Source organism: Piliocolobus tephrosceles, chromosome X, assembly GCF_002776525.5.
Source record: "Piliocolobus tephrosceles isolate RC106 chromosome X, ASM277652v3, whole genome shotgun sequence".
NCBI lineage: Eukaryota > Metazoa > Chordata > Mammalia > Primates > Cercopithecidae > Piliocolobus > Piliocolobus tephrosceles.
The window spans coordinates 57,017,723-57,041,900 of record NC_045455.1 but is presented as its reverse complement, the minus strand read 5'-3'; the positions used below and the strand labels follow the sequence as shown (position 1 = coordinate 57,041,900).

The 24,178-nt window shown below is 35.3% G+C and overlaps 1 protein-coding gene across 2 annotated transcripts in view; it reads right to left on the bottom strand.

Annotated features, from left to right (window-relative positions):
* DIAPH3 (diaphanous related formin 3) overlaps nucleotides 1-24,178 on the bottom strand; it is a 522,768-nt gene that overhangs the window by 434,330 nt on the left and 64,260 nt on the right. For both annotated transcript variants that reach the window (XM_023196219.3, XM_023196220.3), the window contains one exon: nucleotides 17,234-17,338. In XM_023196219.3, coding sequence (XP_023051987.2) covers nucleotides 17,234-17,338 — 105 coding nt within the window. The remainder of the gene's footprint in view (nucleotides 1-17,233; nucleotides 17,339-24,178) is intronic.

Sequence of the window (24,178 nt, the reverse complement as noted above, 5' to 3'; positions counted from 1 at the left end):
CTGAGTACTTCTGTCAAATGTCCACTCATTTGGCTCCAGTCCCTCACAAAGGGTCAGAAATAATATCACAGCACTCTGACACCTCTCTCTCCAAAGAAACCCCCTCTGTCAACCTTCCATTTCTTAAATTACTGTGAACCTTATCTCGTATAGTTTCAAAGTAGATGACAGGCTAATGGTAGCACAGTAGGCTTCGCAATTTGTTTTCATGGCTGTGTTGTTTCAGCACCTGATAGCCTCAGCCTCTGGGCTTCTGTCAAAATGCTGACATAACAGGAAAAGTCATATTTAATTTTTCTGTTATAGAAATCTTAGTTTTACTGTTATAATATTCCTATATAGGCTTTTCAAAAATCAAAACAACCTTAATATTATATAAAAATGCCTCATCTTTAGTAGGATTTTTATTTCTTTCCACATAATGTCTTATATTTTCTAAATTTTCTGTAACAATGAATTACTTTTCAAAGAAGAAAAAAGACTGTTAAAACTGTTATATTTTAAATATCTTTACTTAGCACATTACCCACTGGTCACAATCTAAACTTGGATTTTGCCATTAATCTTAAATAAGCATTATACAAAAGTAATTTAAGACTTTTATTCACTCATTTATCTTGTTACTTATTTATTGGGCATTAAAATGATATCTGAATTCTGATCATATATCAGAAGAAAAGCATTACTTCTATAGCACTGTTAATGTGAGAAGTATATATAAATCATACACCTTTTTCACATAAGTAGACAAAACAAAGCAATAAAATAGTAACAAATTATTTCACACTAGTTAAAGACTGCTTCATTAAGAGATACTCTATTCTTTTAAGTTGTATCTTTGATTTTAATAATTTTAAATTTGAGCATATGAATAAATGAATGATACTTGGAATGTTACTTGATTACTAAACAAGTTGATCTTAGAATTTCTAATCATTTTATTTTGATTACTGAAACAACCTTTGTGTTCTAAAAAAAAATCCTCAAAAATGACAGGGGGAAATGTGTAAAGATCATGAGCTATAAAATCTAAATAGTGAAAAAATAAAATGAGAACACCAGTTCTCATCTAACTCTTCTCTAAAACATAACCAGACAAGAAGTATACTTTAGGAGAGATACATTTTGCCAACTATAAGATATTCCCAAATCTTAAATTATAATTAACTTCAGATTAAATTAAGGAAAACCAAAATATGAGATAAAATGAGACTCCCAGTAAAATGACCCAGGAGATTACACACACACACACACACACACACACACACACACACAGTTGCACCAATATCAAAATAAAATTAATTTGTGACCTCAAAATAAAATAAATTTATTTTAGTTGCCATAAGAAAGTATGACTTTATCAATTTCAGAGTACTCTAAGAGAGGTGAGCATGTGTTACAGGAGGAGGCAGTCTGTGTGGTGCCTGCAAACATGTCCAGAGACCTAAAGTGCTGCAAAATACCATTGCAACTCCCCAGGAAAGGGAGTGCTTAGACACATAAACATAATTATCTAGTTTTTGCTGCAGCAAGATTTCTCTGCCTTCGTGGAGCTTCTAGTTTATTACATTAAAGGAAAGCACATGATGCTGGGTGCAAGCACAGTGGCAGGACCTTAGTCTAAATATATGCCCAATTATCTCCATAGTGGGTCATCCAACAAACCAAGTAAGCAACTCTCTATCATTTGGCTTCCTGTGTAGACTAGCCTATAAGGAGAGAAGAGACTACAAAAGTCTTAAGAACAATATTTCTGATTGTAAATTACTAAAGTGACATTTGGATTTTTATACACCAGTCTCCATTAAAACAGATTGTATGCCTGCTCATGAAATGCAAACTGAGTCTTTGTATGTTGACCAGTCAAGTTTGTGAGCCTCCAAGATCCCCATCAAAGTGAATAATGAAGAATTCACAAAAGTAATACTCTTTTAAGGATTTATTTTGCCTGAATGACACATTACCTCAGTACATGTCTTTTCCTCCAAGTGCAACACAAAAAGGCAGAACCAAAGCATATTATATCTCACTCAGTGCCCTCAACTACTAACTCAATAGGCAAAAAGAGTGGCAATGCTGAAGTCAAAACAGCAAATTCAAAATGAATAATTAAATGTGGCTAAAGAGAGAACAAGAGCTGGTTTGTGGTATAAGAAGGGCAGAATTAGTACAGGCAAGGCAAGAACGAAAAAAGACTTGAAGTGGTCAAGGTGGAGGTCAGCACGAAGTTTGGAGAAGTATACTGGTTACTGCATGTGTGCACATGATCCCAGAACATCCTTGAGTGAATATGGTTAAGTTCATTTATACGGGATAGAATAGAATGGGTCTTTTAAAGTTAAAATTCAGGAGTGGAAAAGGGAGTAATTTTTAGAAGAAAACTAATAAAAAGAATTTGTCATGAATCTAACATACCTAAAATATTAAAAATTAAATAGAGACCAAACTGATTTAAGAGGCAAAGTTTGGGCCGGGTGCGGTGGCTCATGCCTGTAATCCCAGCACTCTGGGAGGCCGAGGCGGGCGGATCACAAGGTCAGGAGATCGAGACCATCCTGACTAACACGGTGAAACCCCGTCTCTATAAAAATACAGAAAAAATTAGCCGGGCGTGGTGGCGGGTGCCTGTAGTCCCAGCTACTCGGGAGGCTGAAGCAGAATGGCGTGAACCCGGGAGGCAGAGCTTGCAGTGAGCCAAGATCGCGCCACTGCACTCCAGCCTGGGTGACGAGCAAGACTCTGTCTCAAAAAAAAAAAAAAAAAAAAAAGAGGCAAAGTTTGCAAATGAAATAGTAATACATTGTTTTATTTATATTTTCAATTCACATATATTTGAAATAAAATCTATATTACATATAAAATGAATATAACAAATATGAGGTATAGACATGTTCATAATACATATATATTAGCTTAGTAACATATAATCAACTTTTTAAAAATCAATGGGGTCAGTGACCTAAAATTTTTGGAGACTAATAGACCTAAAATATAGGTGTTAAACTGGGAGGTTCTACTAACCTTCTAGATACAGAAAGAACTTACATGAATGAAGCCAAGATTAGAAAAGCAGGGCTAAGAGATACGGAAAGAACCGATCCTTAGGTCATTTGAGAACCCAGATCTACGCCTGCCGGAAGCCAATACTAGGCTTCTCAGATGCACGAGCCAATATGCTCTGTTTTTGAGTCAGTTTGAATTCAGTAGGTCATTTCTGACAGAAAAAAAAGGGTAGAAAAGTTAACTGGGGGAAAAATAAAACAAGTTACAGAAAAATATATTGCTATGACTCCGCTGGGGAAGGGGTAGAAAACAAAGTTCACCAGAAAAAATAAAACATGATTTATTTAAGATTCCAGAGACAGATATTCAATATTAGGCATTCCATTATTCTATAACATAGTAAGTAATAGATGCTCAAAGCATACCGAAGGCTACACATCTACTTCCATAAACTGAATTCTGGGAATACCAAGAGTTGACTTTTTGTACCCCTGTTTATGTACTGTTCTGTGTTCATTAATGTAATCATATATGAGAATTAAAAGAAAGAGTATTATTAGGGCTTAAGAAAGACAACATTAGGGTAAGTTCTTAAAACAATTTATCTTAAAAATTACATATAGGTTAAAGATTTAAAAAAAATCACATTGTAAAAACCATATACATCTCCTATAAGTCTAAACTTAGATTGCTTTACAAGTATAAATTATTCGTCTACTCAAAACACACACAAAAATGATCACAGATGATGTCTTATGGGCATGTCTTACGTGGGAAAAAACAAAGTGAGAGCCATTCCTACTCAAAGAAAAGGGTTTGACTCAGTATCTAAAGATTGGCCGTGAATACAATACTTGTATATTTCATGTGTGGGAAAAATACAATATGTGTTATTTTTTCTTATACCCAGTTTTATTAACTTTTTATTCAACTTTTCATTACAGATATGAATCAGATTTAAGAAGGCTTCGACTGTAACATTTACTTACTCAGGCTCATTTTACACTTTACTTGAACTTGGATTAGAAGACTTGAACTGTTAAGACTTTAAACCTAGCCCCTATACCATACTTTCCCACACAAAAACCCCTAAATTTTATAATTTAGTAAACTGAGTCCTAGAGAAAAATAATGAATTTTCTGAAATCACAAAGTTAGAAGCAACAAAGCTAGATTCTTAACTCCAGGAAACAAAGTCTAGTCTTAAAAGCTAAATAAGTTATTATAAAATAGTACAGAATACAGCTTTAATTTTTACCATCTAGAAAAAAATATATTGTATTCTTTGTCCCTATTTAAAAATCATTAATGTCATTACCCTTCAAACAATATTTCAGTGATTTCTTAGTATTTAAAAACAGTAGCAAAATACAATTATTCACCATTCTTCTACTTTATTTTACTCCTGTATATATAATAAAGCCCTAATGTCCATAACATTCTACAATGTGCTATAGAAATTGATGAGTTTAATTAATTAATGTGCACAGATCAATTTGAAATAAATTGAAAATGAACATACCGTACACTCTACTTAATCTTGTTATAGTTTGGTTTCAGAATTCACTTTCTAATTTGAAACCCAGTATGTTGTATTTTAAAATAATAACTAGAAAGCTTTCACATTTCAGCTAAAATAAAGTAAAAGAAATTAAGGTAGGTAAAGTTCGATTAGTCAAGAGATCTGAACTCAAGAGTAAAATTGTAATCTAAGCCAACACATTTGACTTGTTTGTCATACTCAATTTTTTGTCTTAAAAATGCAACAAAATAACATTATACTTTCTGTCTATAGTATAATTTTTAAATGAATTATAGACATGAAAGATAGACAAACTAATCAGTAGACAAATGAATTAACAAAGGAAATAATCATTCAGTGTCACCTCTATATACTCAAGACAAATAATACACATTTATCCAAAGTAATACAAGTATCTGCACAAGGGGTCACGCATCACTTTTCACATTGCTCAGCCATTTTAAAACAGAAGATGATAAAAACTCTTAGATGCCTATGAACTCCATTTACATGGAGTACATCACTATAATTTTTTTAAATGAATTCATATTCAAATCTGAGAAACATGATTCTGAGCTCATCAGGCCTGCTTAATTGCACTAACATCTGCAATCAATTTAAATTCTTTAAGATAGTCTTTCACAGCGCTTGAAGTGATTTCATGCTGTGATAGATTTAACACACTCACTAATTTATAGATATACACAAGCAGATGAGACCTATTTTTCTAGGGGTGGGGTATAGTACTGAAGGGCAGTCTGAATTTCCCAGCTATCAGTGGGATTCAGAAAGGGATGCATCCTGCATAATTTACTGAAACTACATAAGGAAATGATAACACTGCATAAGCATAGCGTAGAAATTAAGCTTAAAACTATTTGTAGGTCATGGACCATTAAGAGATTTAATGAAAGTTTATGGATGAAATAACAGCAAAACCAAGAGCTAACAGCTGAAAGTTACATAGAAAAAATGTCATTATTTTCTACCCTAATAGTTAGGGCAGGGGGGTGCTAATAACCCTGAATTGTTTTTTAACCAAAGACATAAATCGGCATAGAATAAAGAAAAGAATATGAGATTCAAAATCAGACTAGAGGATCTAGGCAGATGGCAGCAGCAATACAATTTTGAAAACTCCCTGATCTCCCACACAAAAAAAGACAAAATAACTAAGTAGCAAAATCAAATACCCAACAGTACTGAGTGACAAAATACCTTCTCAATAATCCTCAAATTGAAGGAAGTTGAAGACAAACCACCAACACCCACAAGATCCCGACAGTAGCAATATCCCTATGGAAAGAACCAAAGGGAGGCAACAGAGTAGTTAATGAACATGAAAACAAGGTAACGCCAAAATGGCCCAGAGATATCCATTGGACATCTTAGTAGGCCAATTTGAAAGCAGCAGCTGAAACTAGAAGGAGTGTGGGTGACTACAAGAGGTCCAGAAAAGATCTGAAGGGGCTGGAGGACTCTATGTCCCATGAGTTGCCACAGCTCTTTCCAGAACAGGATCCTACACTGAAGAGAAAGTGCTGAAAGTGAAATCAAAATTGAGCAGAAAATTCCTGTAAAAGATGAAAGACACCTCAAAGACAAATCCATAAATCAAATTGTAATTTACAATTTCAAAGTGAACTAACAGACATTAAGAGAATATATAAGACATGAAAAAATATTTAAAGTAGACTAAGACACACTCAAAAATGCAGTGAGGGAATTCAAGAAAAAAATAGAAATTAAAAAATCATTTCAGAAATAAAAACTAACAAGGAACACAAGAATAAACACAATGTCCTAAGAGAATGCAGACATGAATTAAATAAAATTTTTAAAACTGAAAAAGAAATAAAGAATAAGATAAAAACCATTTGAGAGAAGATGGCATATTACAGATAGACAAAAATCCAACATACAGATAACAGAATCCATGAAAAAGAAAACCAAAGTGAAAAACTAGAACACATCAATGAAAGAAAAAGAAATTTAAGAAAAAAAGAAAAACACAATAAAAGAGCATACTGTGTACTTGATAATCCTAAGTCAGATATCCCAAAGAAAGACAGACAATAACTAAAAGTTAGTTATCAGCTGACCTTTTGACAACAATGCCATTAAGCTTTACGCTAGAAAAAAAAAATAGTATTATTCAAGATCCTAAGCAAAAAAACATGTGAGCCAAGGATTTTATATCAACAGTTGATAGTTTATATCAACTATATTTTATATAGTCAACAAAGCTGACTAAACAATAAAGGGCATACACTATTACCAACATGCAAAACTCAGGAAATACTGTTTCCATGAGTCCTTCAGAGGAATCTACTAAAGAACAAACTTCAGACAAACAAAATGTCTGCAGAAATAATGTAAGGACAGTGGTGAGCATTCACATATAGTTACTAAATGAGGTTAAAACTAAATGAGGACTAAAAGGAAGAGTGTGAAATGTAATGGCTATATGCTTAGTCAATGTTGACACAGTAGGATAAAAATAGCAGTTGGAGACAGAACATATGCAAAATAAAAACTTTTTAAATACACATCCACACATGCTTTTTTATTCTTCTATCTCTCCACTAAAAACAGCAATTAAACAAAAAGAACAGTAAGTATCCTTGGCCCTCAGCTTGTAAACTTTGAAATATCATTCCCCACACTAAAGGAAAGAGTCAACTGATACCAGGTTTAGCAGGATAAATATTCTAGAGGAGGAGCTTGATCATCAGACCAAAATGACTAGGAGTCAACTAGACAGGTCCCAATGGCCAAAGATGGGACAATTTGATTTTCACTAGAAATAATTGTAATGCATAAATTTTTTATGATATTAAAAATGATTGATCATCTTCAGAGAATGATAGAGAATGAAATCAATGTATTGAAAGCTGGCAAATAAAGGAAAAGAATAAAGCATTTATCCTAAATTTCCTATATCACTGGCTAACCAAACAGTATTTGAGAGACGTCTCTTTGTAAAAGTATTCCAATAAATGAAAATGAAATTATAGAATTCTAATTGCAAACTAGATATTAATGAAAGAATATAATACTCCTTATGATCTTATTAAAGAGATGAAACCTGAGTCTGATCATGCCTCTAGATCTAGCTGTCTCTGTGCAGGAAATACAGAGGATAGGATGTTCACTTTACCACAAACATACAAATCAGCAAAATTCAGAATGTCCTGGATAAAATAACTGAAGATAAAACAAGACATAGAGATATTCCAAATTTTAAGATATAAGCAACAGTAGCACATGTGTTGACCCCATGAATCTATCACTTGCTTCAACAGTGATTGGACAGAATAGACCCAGAGACTCCCTCTCAAAAAAATTTTTTTAAATAAAGAAAGGCCACAGTGGTGCATGCCTGTAATCCCTGCACTCTGGAAGGCTGAGGTGGGAGGATCACTTGAGCCCAGGAGTTCAGTATTATGGTGAGCTATGATCACTACTATACTCTAGCTATGTACGGTGAGCTATGATCACTACATAATTCAGTATTACAGTGACCTATGATCACTACTGTACTCTAGCCTGGGTGACAGAGCAAGACCCTATGGATGGATGGATGGATGGATGGATGGAGGGACAGATGGATGGAAGAATAAACTATAGTCTGATGATATACTTTTGAGTGAAAGAAAGAAAGAAAGAAAGAAAGAAAGAAAGAAAGAAAGAAAGAAAGAAAGAAAGAAAGAAAGAAAGAAAGAAAGAAAACACTATAATCCGTGGATGCACTTTTGAGTGATAAAACTAGAAAGAAACTCAAGGAAGTGATTCCCATAAAAGTCAAGATGGTGATTACTTTTAGGCTAAAATATACATAAACTGAAGAGAGGTTTTAGCATGGGACAGGGCAGATGGAGTACTTTGCAGGATGACTGGCAAGGTTCTATTTACTTATCTGTGTGGTGTTCTCCTTATGATAATTCATTAAGCTACACATTTGTTTTTTGATGTTTTCTGTAACTATTTTTATTTGACAAAGGGTTTTTTTTTCTTTAAGTCAAAAACCCTAGTTTCTAGTCCTAGCCATGGCATTAACGTGGGAATGTCACACACTCCCTTGAACCATTCCCTTGTGTGCAAAATTTAAAGATAGTGTAAGATACCTTCCAGACCTAAATAAAAAAAATTTAAAAACTACTACTAAATATATCTACTAAATAAGAGAGTATAACAAAGTCATCCTTAACAAAAATGCAGAAAAAAAGGTTTTAAACTCACCAAAGTAGTACAAAGCAGTTTCCCAAGAAAATTAAAAAAAAAAAAAAAAAAATCCAAAAATAAAATCTACCATAACAGTAATATACAAGGAATAGTCAAAACCTAAGATTAAATTTACTGTTGGCCTATTTGGTTTCCACACCTCAACAAATGCTAAGGACAGAATCTTAATTTAATTAATCTACTCTGGAAGGCCTTCTGGTAATAAAAGCATTTGAAAAATTTTTGCATCACATTGATAGTAAGAGGCTATACCAACCATATTTATTGTCTTGAGGGTTGTGGGGGAAACCACTACACTGAGCTGGTGAGGAAATGCTAACAAGTGAGGAAACCATTAAATTGGGAACAAATGCCTTTTGGGCATCAAAGTGATGGATTAGCCTACTAAGGATTTTTTTAAAGTATGTATAGAATTTATGCCCTTTAGGAATAACTAAGAAATCAAATTGGTGTTTAAGTTTAATGCCACCAACTAGGAAGGTGAATAAGTTCACTGAAGCTTTAAAACCAGGCATACTCTTCTCCTTACTGATACCTGTTCTATTGGGCATCTTTTTCCAAAATAAAGCAAGTTCTTCTCTGTTACAATAGTTAACCTTCTCCTTTGATTATCTCTACTAGTAACCAAATGTCATACAGAATTTCTTGGCAGCTACCTGTATTTATGCTACTTGAACACTCATTTTGATGTTATGCATATGGCAAACTATCCTTGAAGTCACTGTGACTAGATAATAGTTTTAATAGTAAATGGTCCATGCTTAGCCTTTAAATTCTGTCAATTCCTGATCTCTTGTTAAATTAATGTTATACTAAGAGACATCTGGTGATAAGGCTCATCTTCTACAGCCCAGTGGTCCTCATTCTTGGCTGTACCCTAGAATCACCAGGAGGGCTTTACTCAATATTGATGCCTGGGTCCCATCCACAGGAACTGTTTTATGGAAGTGTTAAGTGGTAAGGCCTGGACATTTAAATAGTTAAAGTTCCCCAGATGATTCTACTGGCTATCAAGATCAAGAGTTATTACTCCTGGAAACTTTTTCCTCATTTCATCAATTACTTAGCCCTTTTGCTCACTGAAAGACACCTGCACATACATAGCATTTATTTTCTTAAATTTTCACTTTTTCCTTTAGAAGTGTTCCTTGTTTTAAAAGGTTCTTTATAATTGTACACACGGATGTCACATGCCTCTTGTGGCACTTTCAAAGTTATCATTACATTCATGGTTACTTGACGTAAGTTTAATTATGTTCATAAAAATCTAAAAAGTAAGCACAAGCATAGCAAAATGTCTTAGGCCAAGAAACAACTCAGTGACAAGATGAAAACAATTCAGTGACAAGATGAAAACAGCCTTGGATGACCTCTAATGCCAACAAGTTGTATAAACATCATTAATCAACTCAGGATCTAATAAAATTCAACTAGTAAATAGCAGTTTTTCTATATCTGATGAAACTTTTAAAAAATGCTATAATAAAAGAAAAGCTGTCTTAACTACCTATAAGATTTTTTAAAGATCAAAAGTATACAATTCTAACGTAAGCAATATAATTTACTCCTCCAAAAAAAGAAAAAATGATCCGTTTCTTCATTATCATCTCCTACCTAAACAAAAACACAATTCAGTAATACTAGAGAACATGAAACACCACTGGTGCTGCCCAGAAACAACTCACAAGGAATCTGGATGAATTTTAGCTGTTGGAAGATCATTTTCACTGTGCATACATAAAACCTATCCTATATAGGGACAAATGAAAACTAAAGTGCCAGCTAGATTATTAGAAAATAGTCTTAACAAGAAATCAGTTCATTGTGCTGAGGCTCTAAAATTTTCTGCTAGTCAGCAAGTAAGACCTGGAAACAAGCAGGCAAAGCATCATAAGGGCATTGTGTTTATTAGATACATCTAATGTCAATCACAAACTTTTTTCTAAGCTTTTGTGTTACAGGGGTGTTTTTATCAAATCCGTAATCTGAAATAGAAGCAAAAAAAAAAAAAAAAAAACCATGTTAATGTTAACAAGAATGTGTGAAACTTTGGTTCTTCTAAGTTTCTAGTGGTTAAAATGTAAGCCTCCTTTAAGTAACAACAACAAAAAAGTGAGAGAAAATAAAAAGAACTTAATTTACTTGTACCTGACAATGTTTTACAAAATTAACATTGGAAACTGTAACTGAAAACAAGAAAAACTGACACTGAAATGCATTAAAATGCCCTACTAATATTACAATATTAACAAATCAATGCTAAAAGTAACAAATCAATTCCAGATTCTCCATCTAGAGAAAATGCAGTCACCCCTCGGTATCCATGGGAGATTGGTTCCAGGACCTCCCACAGACACCAGAATCCAGAGATGCTCCAGGCTCTGATATAAAATGGCATAGTATTTGCACATAACATTCACATCCTCCCATATATTTTAAATCATCTCTAGATGACTTACAATACCTAATACAATGTAAATGCTATGTAAATAGCCATTATATTGTTTAGGGAATAACAATAAAAGAAAGCTGTGCATGTCCAGCGTAAACACAATTGTTTTTCCAAATATTTTCAACCTGTGGTTAGTTGAATTCATGGGATGAAAAACCCATGAATACAGAGGGTCGACTGTGCACACAAACCCAAATATATGACTGATATTTTCTTAAACATAGTTCTTTTCTGATCAAGATATGCCTAGAAAAATAATATTACAGAATACAAGGTCTTCCATCCTTGAGAACATCATGGCCTATTGAGCTAGAACAACAGTACTATGACAAGACCTTTCAAAATACTTTTAAACACTATATTATACATATATCCATACACACAAATATATACATACACACACAAGAAACTATAATTCTACACTTATGAACTCAATTTAGACTCAGTTGTTTCATTGTGTTGCTTAAAAAACTTTTGTAATGGTCTTTACGCCTCGTAAAGTTATGATCATTAATACTTGATATTTAACTTTCACGTTTAAAAAGTCTGAGGAAGAACTACTACAATAATACTTAAGGAAGCGTTCAAAGAATTAAAACTGTATCCAAAACTTTTCTAATAAATGCCTCAGAATAGCCCTTACATTCACTTGGAAACCAGCTTGACAGGGAAAAAGAAGGAGCTAGCAAACTTTCAGGAGCATTTATAAAAGAGGAATTCTGCTTCTTGATCCAAAAAAATCAAAAAAGATAAAACAAAAACATACATATAAAATAAAGAATGTATGTTCTAATTAAGAATCTTAGAAATGTGAGATTAGGCTATCCTTAGATATCAGCTCACCTAAACTGGACATGTTAATGCAGCTGTAATACAGATGCTAACAGGAAGCAGTCCAGTTGTAATCTGTAGGTAATTAAACTGTCTGGACAGTTTAATCATCTTGAACTATGAAAATTAATTGGGGGGAAAAGGTAACTCCCAAAGCACTGATAAGCAAATGTTCATCGCTACTGAAGTATTCCTGGAGACACAACAAACACACTACACTACATAACATAAACCAAAATTTCCCTCAAAATCTCTTTAAATATCTCTCCAAATCTCTCCCAGAAACCCCGCCTCCCCACAAAGGACCACACATCTCTTTGGTTCGCCTTTCTAATCTATCTCTCAAACTTGGCCTCCTTCCCTCTATCCTTACTCTGCCCCCTGAGTCTCTGCCGACTTCAAGAATCTTCTCCTCCTTTCAAGGGTCTGCTTTCACTTGTCTGGAATATAGGTTTTGGCCTCTCAGGACTTCCCTAGTTTCATATTGCTGCAGATTACCCTGTCAAACCTAAAAGTAGAACGGCAAATAGAAGACTCCTTCCTCTCAACAGACAGGAAAGGTATAATGCATATTTATTTTTGGGGGGCAAGGAGGGGGAAAGGGTCTCACTCTGTCGCCCAGACTGTACTGCAGTGGCACAATCTCGGCTCACCACAACCTCCGCCTCCCGTGTTCAAGTGATTCTCCTGCCTCAGCCTCCTGAATAGCTGGGATTACAGGTGCATGCCACCACATCCAGCTAATGTTTGTGTTTTTAGTAGAGACGGGGTTTCACCATGTTGGCCAGGCTGATCTGGAACTCCTAACCTCAAATGATCCACCCACCTTCGCCTCCCAAAGTGCTGGGATTAGAGGCGTAAGCCACCAAGCCCAGCCATATATTTTATTTTTACTAACCCTTTGTGATTGATAGAGAAAAAATACATAAATCTTGTTCAGAATGGATTTAGATCAATAAGAATCCTTTTTAACACATATTTTAATTGTATATAAATTAATCCATGGTCTCCCATGACCCCCATCATGAGATTTTTCTCACATTATCCAGAAATAATATATCTAGAAACAGCTCACCTTTAATATAACTCAAGCACCTACAAGAAAATAAGCATTAATAAACATTTCTATCACAGACATAGGGTATGATGCACCATCCCAAAAAGAAAAGAGGAAAAAGAAAACTAAGTGAAGGCAGTAATTCTATTAGGATATATCTTCTATGCTTGGTTTGTGCACTCGAACATAAGAAGCTTAACCACAGAAATCATCTTTTAACAGTATCTGATGGAGTACTTTAAGCATTCTAAGGGAAGATAAGATTAAAAATAGTCAAACTCTAATAACGAATGAGAACTATACTCAAGGTTAAGCATTACTATTACATACATCTATATGTATATAATAGATTTGTATATTAATTTCTAATTCTTTTCTATTTTAAAAAATAGTGAAAATCCTCAGGCAGTTGTGGTTTGCAAGAGCATTCTCTGTTCTGGTCCAGAATTTTTTGTTCTTACATTTATTGGAAACTATGGATCCTCTTCCATTTGGCCTATTCATATCACACCCTGCTATCAAGGTCTTTACCACTAACTGCATCACTGTCTTACCCTCCAGTTATATGATCAAACAAGTCAAGTCTGGATTCTTCTTGAAAGACATTTTCTCCAATAAACTTGCTGTTAAACATCTGAGTTGAGTCATTTACCATGGAATGGGCACAGTGCCTTGTAGTACCTCTCTCATCTATGCTATGAGTGAGCCCACACTGAGTGAGGGGAGCATCTTAAGGATGCTCCTTTGAATGGAAACAGTAATTTCCAGAATGAATTAGAATTAAAGATCCAGCACAGGCAAAAATGCATGTGGATGGTATATCAGGACTCTTGACAGTGGCAAAGAAAAAACTCGGAGCAGCTTCCATGAGAACCTGCATCACTTCACGTAATGAAGAGTCTAGGGGCAGGAATGCATTAAGCCAGAGAAGCAGCTCCGTGACATCAAGCACTGTACAACCTCTCACAATCACATCCAATGGCAGAACAAAGTGGCTCTCCAACTCTAGATCCTTTCATGAGGGAGGGAAAACTTTCTCAAAAACCCCCAAGTGGAACTGCCCACGAGAGTGTACATAAAAAAATAACCTGGATCACGTTCCCATGACCTGGAAGTTAGAAAAACGTAAATCTGGTATTTTCTGCTTCTAAATACAACACTTGCTTAATAAAATTGTAATAATCCTTCCTAACTGCACAAATTCAGTTTTATTCTTGTGCCATCTAAATTCAAACTTATTAAGGTTTAGAAATAACTTAGTTTGATTGGTGGTATTTTTTTTAAATTCTAAAAACCAACCTTATCTACGTTAGGCCTACTTTGAGGGTTAATATTTTGAGGGTTAAATATTTTCAAACCATATACACTGTTAGACATCAGTACTAATTTCCAAAAAATAATATTAATGCTTACCCAAAAAAAGAGAATCTTGAAGCAATTGTAAGCCTAAAACCATAACAAAAGTATATCTTTTTTATCCTCTATCCTTTTCATATCCTTTGTAGAACAATGTATCTATGAACTTTGATTCTGTTCTTTTCAGCATAACTTTTTCAACAGTCATTAATGTAAATAAAGTGGCATGACAAAGTCAGTACCCTAGAGTTAATAAAATGTGTTTCTACTTCCAGAGCAAAAATAAATGACTGGTCAGCTTGAACTTTCTAGAATGTTAACCATCTGCCAAATTATTCAGAACCTTCCTAGGAAGAGCCATGATCCTCCACACACTAATTAAATAAGTCAATGCTATAATCACACTTTAGATAACTAATCTATTTCAATCCTGATAATTTAATTACCTAATTGTGGTAAACAAATTTCAACCTTACTCCAAAATGATTAGAGGATTAAAGTTGAAAATCAGTGAATGCAAACTGAAATAGATTCACATAACAACGTTCAAAACAGTTTGTTTCTTTAGAGTATGTTTATTATCTCAAATTCAAGAATTAATATGAACTATCATGCCAAGGTTTTCTAAACCAGTTCTAACTGATGTCATATCTCTTATAATTATATTAAATGAATTCCTACTTGTTAGATTTACAATTCCTTAACAGGGTAGTCTTCACTGACATGAACACTACACAAAACATGAACACTATCTACACTCACCCGTCTGTTATTTTTTTTCCACATCACATTTCACCTCCTATTACATATATGTTTATGTGTTTCTGTTATGTACATCCAGTGCTGCTCCAGAGGACACAGATTCCTGAGTAGCTGGGACTACAGGCACAAGACACCACATCCAGCTAATTTTTGTATCTTTTGTCGAGACAGGGCCTTACTATGGTGCCCAGGCTGGTCTCAAACTCCTGGGCTCAAGTGATCTGCCTGCCTAGGCCTCCCAAGGTGCTGGAATTACAGGCATGAGTCACCACACCTGGCCTTATAGACACTTAAAAAACAACAACAAAAAAAAAAACCTTAGAAATGTGAACTTACAAATAGTAAATTTGTATTTTTACTGATGTACTTTTCCCTATATTTTAAATTATGGTATAATGATTATGATAACAAGAACAATAAACAAATTACAAAGAAAAACAAACGATTGCTACCACCACCACTGCTACCACAAGAGGCAGTCACTAGTCATAAAATATGTTGTGTTCTAATCATGGAATAAACAATTTAATTTTGTTTTTATTATTATTTTAGAGACAGGGTCTCACTCTGTCACCCAGGCTGGAGTACAGTGATGTGATGGAAGCTCACTGCAGGCTTGAACTCCTGGGTTCAAGCAATCCTCCCACCTCAGTCTCCCAAGTAGCCAGGACTACAGGATCTCATCACCATATCCAGCTAATTTCTTTTTCTGGTTGAGACAAAGTTTCACTATGTTGTCCAGGCTGCTTTCAAACTCCTAGCCTCAAGAGGTCCTTCCACCTTGACATCTCAAACCACCATGCCTGCCCATTTAACTCTGATAATGAGTCCACTATGTAGGTATTCCCATTTTATGGTAAGGAAATTGAGAATCAAAGAGGTAAAATAAGATTTCCAAGGTCAGGCAGAGATACATAAGCAGATCCAAAACACCAGAGCTCTGACTCTTAACCGACCAATACCAATTTGTGATATATAAGTATAATTAAAGGACAAAGGCAATTAGTATCAGTATCATAGTAGCAGGGATACAGAGTCCATCTATACAAAGAGCTAAAAAAAGCACAGTACTCATCGTGATTTCTATACCTGAAGGGCAAGTTGCCAAAACATGAGACATGTTTAAAAATTAAACATCACTCGTGTCTTTCTTCCAAAAGAAATACCTCAGAGTCACTGGTCTAGCAGATAAACGTTGTTAAAGTATAAATAACTTATGTTCTTGTAACCTGAACTTAGGTTAAAATACACAAGGAAAACTAGTGTGTTAAGCTACTTTTTCCTAATCCAATTCTGTTGTAAATTGAGCCAAAATCATTTTCTACTGTCTTTCTACTGATTGCTTCTTCATTGGCTTCCATTTTATATTTTTCATCCAATCCATTTATTCACAATTTGTATATGACTAGTCCAGCTCATTTGTTTTCCCATGAAATAAATGCAATCGATTCTGTGTGCCAGTCATGGTTTCTTAGACATTTAGTCATTACTTCCGCCCACATATTTCATGTGTCTCTAGAAAATTGGCAGCCACATAGAGGCCTAATGCTCCTTTTAATACCAACATTTATAATTTGTTACAAGATAATTTTATTCATAGGGAGATTCACATTACTAAGATACACTTCTAAGCCACTATTATGTACCTTGATGTAGACAGTAAAATCAGTCTCACTTTTCTATAATGCAAATATCACTCTGATTTATAAGTGACATTAAAAATCAATGACTATATTGATTCACTAACAAGAAAAGGTGACAGAGTAGTCCCCCCACAGTGTTTCTTAGCAATGTAACTAGCTAAAAAACACAAGCAGCTTAAAAGTTGTAGGATGAGAAATATTTTTAATTTAAACAAATGTAAAATACTTGTGCCCTTAATTATATATTCAGAAGCCCTCTGATTACAGTTGCCCACAACCTTAAGCACTTCATTAAACAAATGTGTTGTTTTCCATATTAAAACATGTTCGGCAGTATTTTTCAACTTGACAGTTTTACTTACTGTCTTAGAAGCAGTATTAATGTACTGCATCACCATTTCTTTTTTGATACTGAAGTCCTTTTCCCGCAATGGTGCCTTTTTATCTTCATTTAAATTCATATCTTCCTGGAAAACACAATTAAAATGCCTCAGTTTAGAATCTAAGTAAAGCAGCAATTCTACATGCACTACGAATGGAAAAATCAATAATTTGTGACTAAAGCAGCATTAATTGTTTTGGAATGATTTACGTGTAGTTCTGCCTGAAGGAATGAGAGAAAAAAGAGCTGAAGAGGGAGAGAAGAAAGTATTCTAGATCATTTTAACAGGTAAAATACTTACCAAAAGAACTTTTAAAATTCACAGCAGGCAAATAAAATTATATTCACATCACTATAGATAATTAGACAGTTGCAGATTTCTGCCATTCATAAGGTCATTAGGATTCACAATTTCAATATATTTATGTATTTTTACAACAGCTGCACCTGAAGCTATCTTGCACTTGCTTTGAAAGAGCTGCGTGTGAGTCATAAAAAATAAAAAGTAAATAAACCAACCAAGTTTCAGATTCTGATAGCCGCAAGCACATATCAAATATCCAGTACTGATTCCAGCAAAGGACAAAGCACTTTATAGTTTTGTCTTTTCCCTACTCTTATCAAAAATGTTAACTAGTTAACTTATTGAATGTTCTAAGTTACATAAAAGTTGTACTTATAAAAACAGCTACCACCTAAAATCGAACATTTCTCAACAGCACCAACCAAAATAAGGGTTTAAGTAACCAAGATCTTGCTACAGGCTTAATTTTAACTAAAAATTCAAGTCAGGTATACATCCACATAAATATATGAATTGCTCTTAATTAAGCTGCTGAAGTAAGAGGCTGTTCTGGCAAAGGAAAGGGCATCTGAGGTAAGACAGAAATGGCTAAAGGAGAAGGGCAGCTCAAATGAATGTCTTCATGAACTTAGCCCTGAGTCATTTGTGATGTGCAATGTAAAATATATGAATGTATATAAACTTCGTATCTACTCAGAATGGATCATAAAATTCAGGACTTTGGATCACCTATGGAGCCTAGCAAGTTAAATTTCTTACAGATTTTATAAGGGTGCTACATTAATCAAACACTGTAGTTTATGCCTTTAGCTGACTCAATTCTTGGCTACCAAACCCTTCAAGCTCTTAAAAGTCAAAATTCCCTTCATTTTACCTTGATAGAAATATTTAAGATCTTAGAAGCTGTTCCATTTGACACTACAATAAAAGGTAGTAATTAGTAAAGTCACTTTTGCTGTTTTAGTTAGAAACACCCAATTATGTGAATCAAGGTTTGTTTTGTTTCGTTTTTCTTATCTGAGCTAGTGAGGGAAGGCTCAGTAGGCCTTAATATGACACAGAAAGCATTTTGGAAATTTTGGAAACTTCTTGAGGCATGTTAGTTGTCACAATAATTGAGGTGATGCTACCAGCATTTACAGGGGTAGCATCACAGTTTGACCTGTACAGTAAAAACTATCTTGTGCCCCACAGAGAGATTCACCTACCTTAAAGAGAGAGAGAGAAACTGTTGCAGGACAAGTGAGCCCCAAATTTGGGGCTTAGCCCAGCGGGGCTCATGCCTTCATCATAGAAAGAATACAAAGGCAAAGTGGTGTTACACAGCAACCTTTTATCGAAGGGTACTGCTCCTTGCGGAGCAGGGCTAACTCACAGGCAGTGTGCCCAGAGTCAGCAATGTATGGGCTCTTGGCAACTGTAATTATACTCACTTAAACCCACTTAGCCATATACAAATTAGGAGGTGGGTCAATGTAAATTATTATTTAGAATTTTCTAGGAAAGGGGTGGTAACTTCTGGGCCATTGCCATGGTATTTGTAAATTGTCATGGAGCTTGTGGGAGTGTCTTATACTAATGACTAATGAGGGCAGCTAGGGATTGCTTTTGCCCCATCTGCCAGTTTTTGGTGGTTTTTTTTTTTTTTTATACTTTAGTCTGGACCAGTTTCTGTTTTGATCAGCAGTGTTGTGACTAGAAAACACGTTCTGCCAGTCTCCTATTCCAGAAATAGATGTAAAATGTAAAATTATTACGTATTAAATACTTTATATTGCATGGTTTTACTTTACTGAATTTTCCAAGAATCAAACTATTCTGTAAATTATAGTTACACTGTGCTTTTTTTAAGCTTTACCAATACTTGTGCTTCATCTCTGAAATGTAGATGTCCCAGGGAAATACTGTTTGTGGTATCTGAATCCCCAAAACAGCACAACTATATCAATCTACTAATCTACAATGCCACTTCTGTACTCACAGAGGTATGAAGCAGAGATTCAAGAGTGTGAATATACTATAACTTCTTGAGTAGTCATGGCCAATTGTTTAAATTGAAATACATATTTTTATTATATAGCACAGTAAGACATATTGATGTTCTTAATTTATGAACATAGGTAACATTATCCACAAAGAATTTCACTGGAAGAAAGTAATGAGATAGTTAGGGGATAATTGTTATAAAACATGGGGGAACCTGAGAGCACTGGGAAATTCTGTTTTAAATTATTCGCTGTATTTTTATTTTCAGGCTAATGGCCAAACATTATCCAGTCTCTTTAGTAAATTAAAATACTTAATATACACAGAATATCAAAAAACAGAAAGTCCTTTAGTTATGGCTGAAACTGAAATAAAACCTCAAGGTGAGTAGAAGAAAGAATTTTTTACAAAGGCCTCTGCTTTCTTTTTGGAAACACATCTTCATGATAACACCAGCTCATACACAAAAGTGGTTGTCATGGTTAATTTTGGGGGTTGGTTAATTTTAGGTGTGATGGCTAATTTTAGGTTAATCTTCTGGCTTAAAGTATACCCAGATAGCTGGTAAAGCGTTATCTCTAGGTATGCCTTTCAGAAGAGATTGGCAGTTGAATCAGTGGACTGAGTAAGGAAGATCTGCCCTCAATGTGGGCAGGCACCATCTAATCAGCTGAAAGCTTCAATAGAACAAAAAGGCAGAAGGAAGGCTAAGTCTCCTTCTCTCTTCTGGAAATGGGACAAACTTCTTCTGCCCTTGGACATCAGAACTACAGGTTCTTCAACCTTTGGGCCCTGGGACTTCCACCAGTGGCACTCTCCCTGGAGTTCTCAGGCCTTAAGCCACCTCCTCAGCCTCCAACTGAGTTACACCAACAACTTCCTTGGTTTTGAAAATTTGGAACCTGAACTGAGCCACGCTGCTGACTTTCCTGGTTCTCCAGCTTGCACATAGCATACTGTAGGACTTCTCGCCCTTTATAGTCATGTGAGCCGGTCCTCCTAATAAATCCCCTCTCATAGACAGGCAGACATCCTATTGGTTCTGTTTCTCTGGAGAACTCTGACTAGTACCGTGATACATCTGAAATTAAGGGAGAAACCCAAAGTTCTCCCAGCTGCTTCCAGTGGTTTATCCCACCCCTTTTGCCTAAATATGGCACTCACCTTGCTGACAAAAGTGTGATGATAGTCCTAGTGTAAAAAACAAAAAGGAGACAAATAATACTTTTGATGATGTCCCATGCAAATCTCATATTTAAAGTTGATCCCCAGTGTTGGAAGTAGGGCCTAGTGGGCGGTGTCTGGGTCATGGATGTAGTCCCTCATTAATAGATTAATGACCTTCCTGGGGTGGGGGCTACTGAGTTCTTGCCCTATTAATTCCCATGAGAGTAGGCTGTTAATAAGAGTTTGGAACCTCCCCACCACCTTCTCTCTTGCCTCCTCTCGCACCATGTGATCTCTGCACACACCAGCTCTTCATCTAACAGGTCATTCTCCGTATGTCCAGTGGGGGAGAAGTGAGCAAGTCATCATTTTTTATGCTTCTTAGTTTATATTTCCTCAAAATTATCATGTTGTATCTCCATTATCTAAGGTCAGTTTCCCTTAAAAGCAAAGCCTGAAACAGGGATTCAGGTGCAGGTGGGGCTGGTCTCAGGATAGAGTAAAGGAGGTAAGACAAAAGAGGAAAAAAGACATACTAAAGGTGGCCTCTGGTGGATTCTCACTTCACCCTGAAATGCACCACAGTCAGGATAACCTGGTAGCAGAAACCAGCCTCGACAACCTCAAGTTAGTCATTAGCTGCAGAATCCTAGTTCTGATGAGGGCAAATCTCTGGAGAAAGGGGCATCTATGAGCCATTAGAAGCCAATGCTCATCACCTGGGGCATGGGTGCACCAACCTGGTAAAAAGGAGCTGGGAGGGGGTACCCACAGTACCCACTATACCATCTGAAAATAATTTACTTGATATTAAAATAAGACTTCTTTCAAATTGAACTGAATAAATATAGAAACACATATAGATGACCTTAAAAAAAAAAGGCAATATAAACTATTGTGTATTAACTGATCCTTCCATTCAAACACAGGTCAGTAAAACATGCTGTTTTACTGTGCTACCACACTGCATAGGTACAAAATGACACTGCAGACACAGATTGTAAAACAGCTCTAAAATGGCCATTTACCTCAATCTATCAGTATGCCGATACATATACGTATCTCATTAAATATCTATTACAGGTAAAATATTGAACAGGAAATACAAAGAAAACATAAATACATAAGGCTCAGTGAGTAATCTGAATGAGGTTAAAATTTCCATGGATGTATGAAATAAATCTCTACCCTTTAAATGGAAAAATCTTATCAACTGGCTATCGGGCTAAATATATCTCATTCAAAAACATTATTTGACAAGTCACCTATTCAAAATTTTAATCTGTCTGAAGAGCATATTATTGTTTTTGATGTTAAAGTTCTATTAACATGTTAGCAATATACATTATGAATTATCTCATTTATAGTACTTCCTAATATACCGATGTTCCACTTACACTGGGGTTATGTCCCAAAAAAGCCATTAAAAATTGAAATGCAGAAATGCATTTAATACACCTAACCTACTGCATGTCACAGCTCAGCCTAGCCTCCCTTAAACGTGCTCAGAACACTTACATTGGCCTGCAGGTGGACAAAATCATCTAACACAAATGCTATTTTATAATAACATTTTGAATACAGAGATGCACATTTTGTAGACATGGTGGGATGTGAACACACAAAGCACAATATCCAAAAAATGCTGGGGACACAGTATAGTCAGCCGTTCAGCCTAATGACTGCATGGCTGACAGGGGAGCTGCAACTCTCAGTTTCTGCCCCACATTACACGAGAGTGTCAGACGGCATATAGCTAGCCTAGGAAAAGACCAAAATTCAAAATTTGAAGTACAGTCTCTACCAAATCCATGTTGCTTTCACCACTGTAAAGTCGAAAAATTAAGTCAAACTGCTATATGTTGGGGACCACCTGTAAATGTGTAGACACAGTTTTGACAGGGGAAACTGAGAGTTGCAACATCAAAAAAATAGTTTTCCTTTGGCCAATTACTTTCTAATTAAAATCTATACCTAAATGGAATCACTGTGCTGTTTTACTGTGCTAATCTGACTAGTACTAGGAATAGATTTCAGAAGTAGAATAGTTGGAAAACTTTTTTTTTCATTCAATACATGGGAACACAGCTATGTCATCCAAAAAGACCAGAATTAGAAAGACCAAATTAGTGCAGTACCAGAAAGTAAGAAGATGGATGGATGGATGGAAGGAAGGAAGGAAGGAAGGAAGGAAGGAAGGAAGGAAGGAAGGAAGGAAGGAAGGAAGGAGAAAGGAAAGGAAAGGAAAGGAAGGGAAGGAAGGGAGGAAAGAAGGAAGGAAGTCAAAAGGACATGAGCCAAACTGCAAGAACTGTTAAGTGGCCAAAACTAGAACAATTTGAAAAATAAAATGATATTATTAGATTATAACCTAAATAGCAAAATAAATTGAGGAGAGACTTTAAGACTGTGCAGATATCCTTTTTCTCCTTAATTACAGAGGGAAAATACTAACTTTACAAGGGAGGAAGCTGGCAGACACCACCTTAACAAAGTTGTCCAGGCTAGCACCACCAGTAATAGGATATACTGATATTTCAAACCTCCAGCTATGACATAATGAGAAGGGTGACCACCTCTGTGGTATTCGTACCAAAATATACCTCAATCTAATCACAAGGAAAAAAAGAAATCAGGCAAACCCAAATTAAGAGCACCCTACAAAATAACTAACCCTAATTCTTCAGAAGTATCAAGGTCATAAAAGATAAGAAACTGTCATTGACTGAAGGAGACATGACAAATAAATGCAAGATGTGATCCTGGATTAGATTCTGGAAGGGAAAAAAAAGGACATGGGTGGGAAAACTGGCAAAATCTGAAGCAAGTCTGTAGTTTAGTTAGTAATATTATCTCAGTATTCAATTCTTAGTTTTAATAATTGTACTAATGTTACATAAGATGTAAACATTAGGGTTAGTTGGGTGAAAGGTATACAAGAATTCTCTATACTATTTTTGCAATTCTTTTGTAAGTCTAAAATTATTTCAAAATAAAAAGTTATTTTAGGCCGGGCGCGGTGGCTCAAGCCTGTAATCCCAGCACTTTGGGAGGCCGAGACGGGCGGATCACGAGGTAAGGAGATCGAGACCATCCTGGCTAATACGGTGAAACCTCGTCTCTACTAAAAAATACAAAAAAACTAGCCGGGTGAGGTGGCGGGCGCCTGTAGTCCCAGCTACTCGGGAGGCTGAGGCAGGAGAAGGGCGTAAACCCGGGCGGCGGAACTTGCAGTGAGCTGAGATCCGGCCACTGCACTCCAGCCTGGGTGACAGAGCGAGACTCCATCTCAAAAAAAAAAAAAATAGTTATTTTAAAAGACTAAATTAAAATATTTTAATAGTAGAACTTTTTATAAATCATTTGGGGTAAAAAAAGAAAAACAGAATACTATTATTTAAAAAAAAAAAAAAAAGATTTTTTTTTTATATTCCCTAAATAAAAAGAAGAGGTTTGTAGAATATTCGG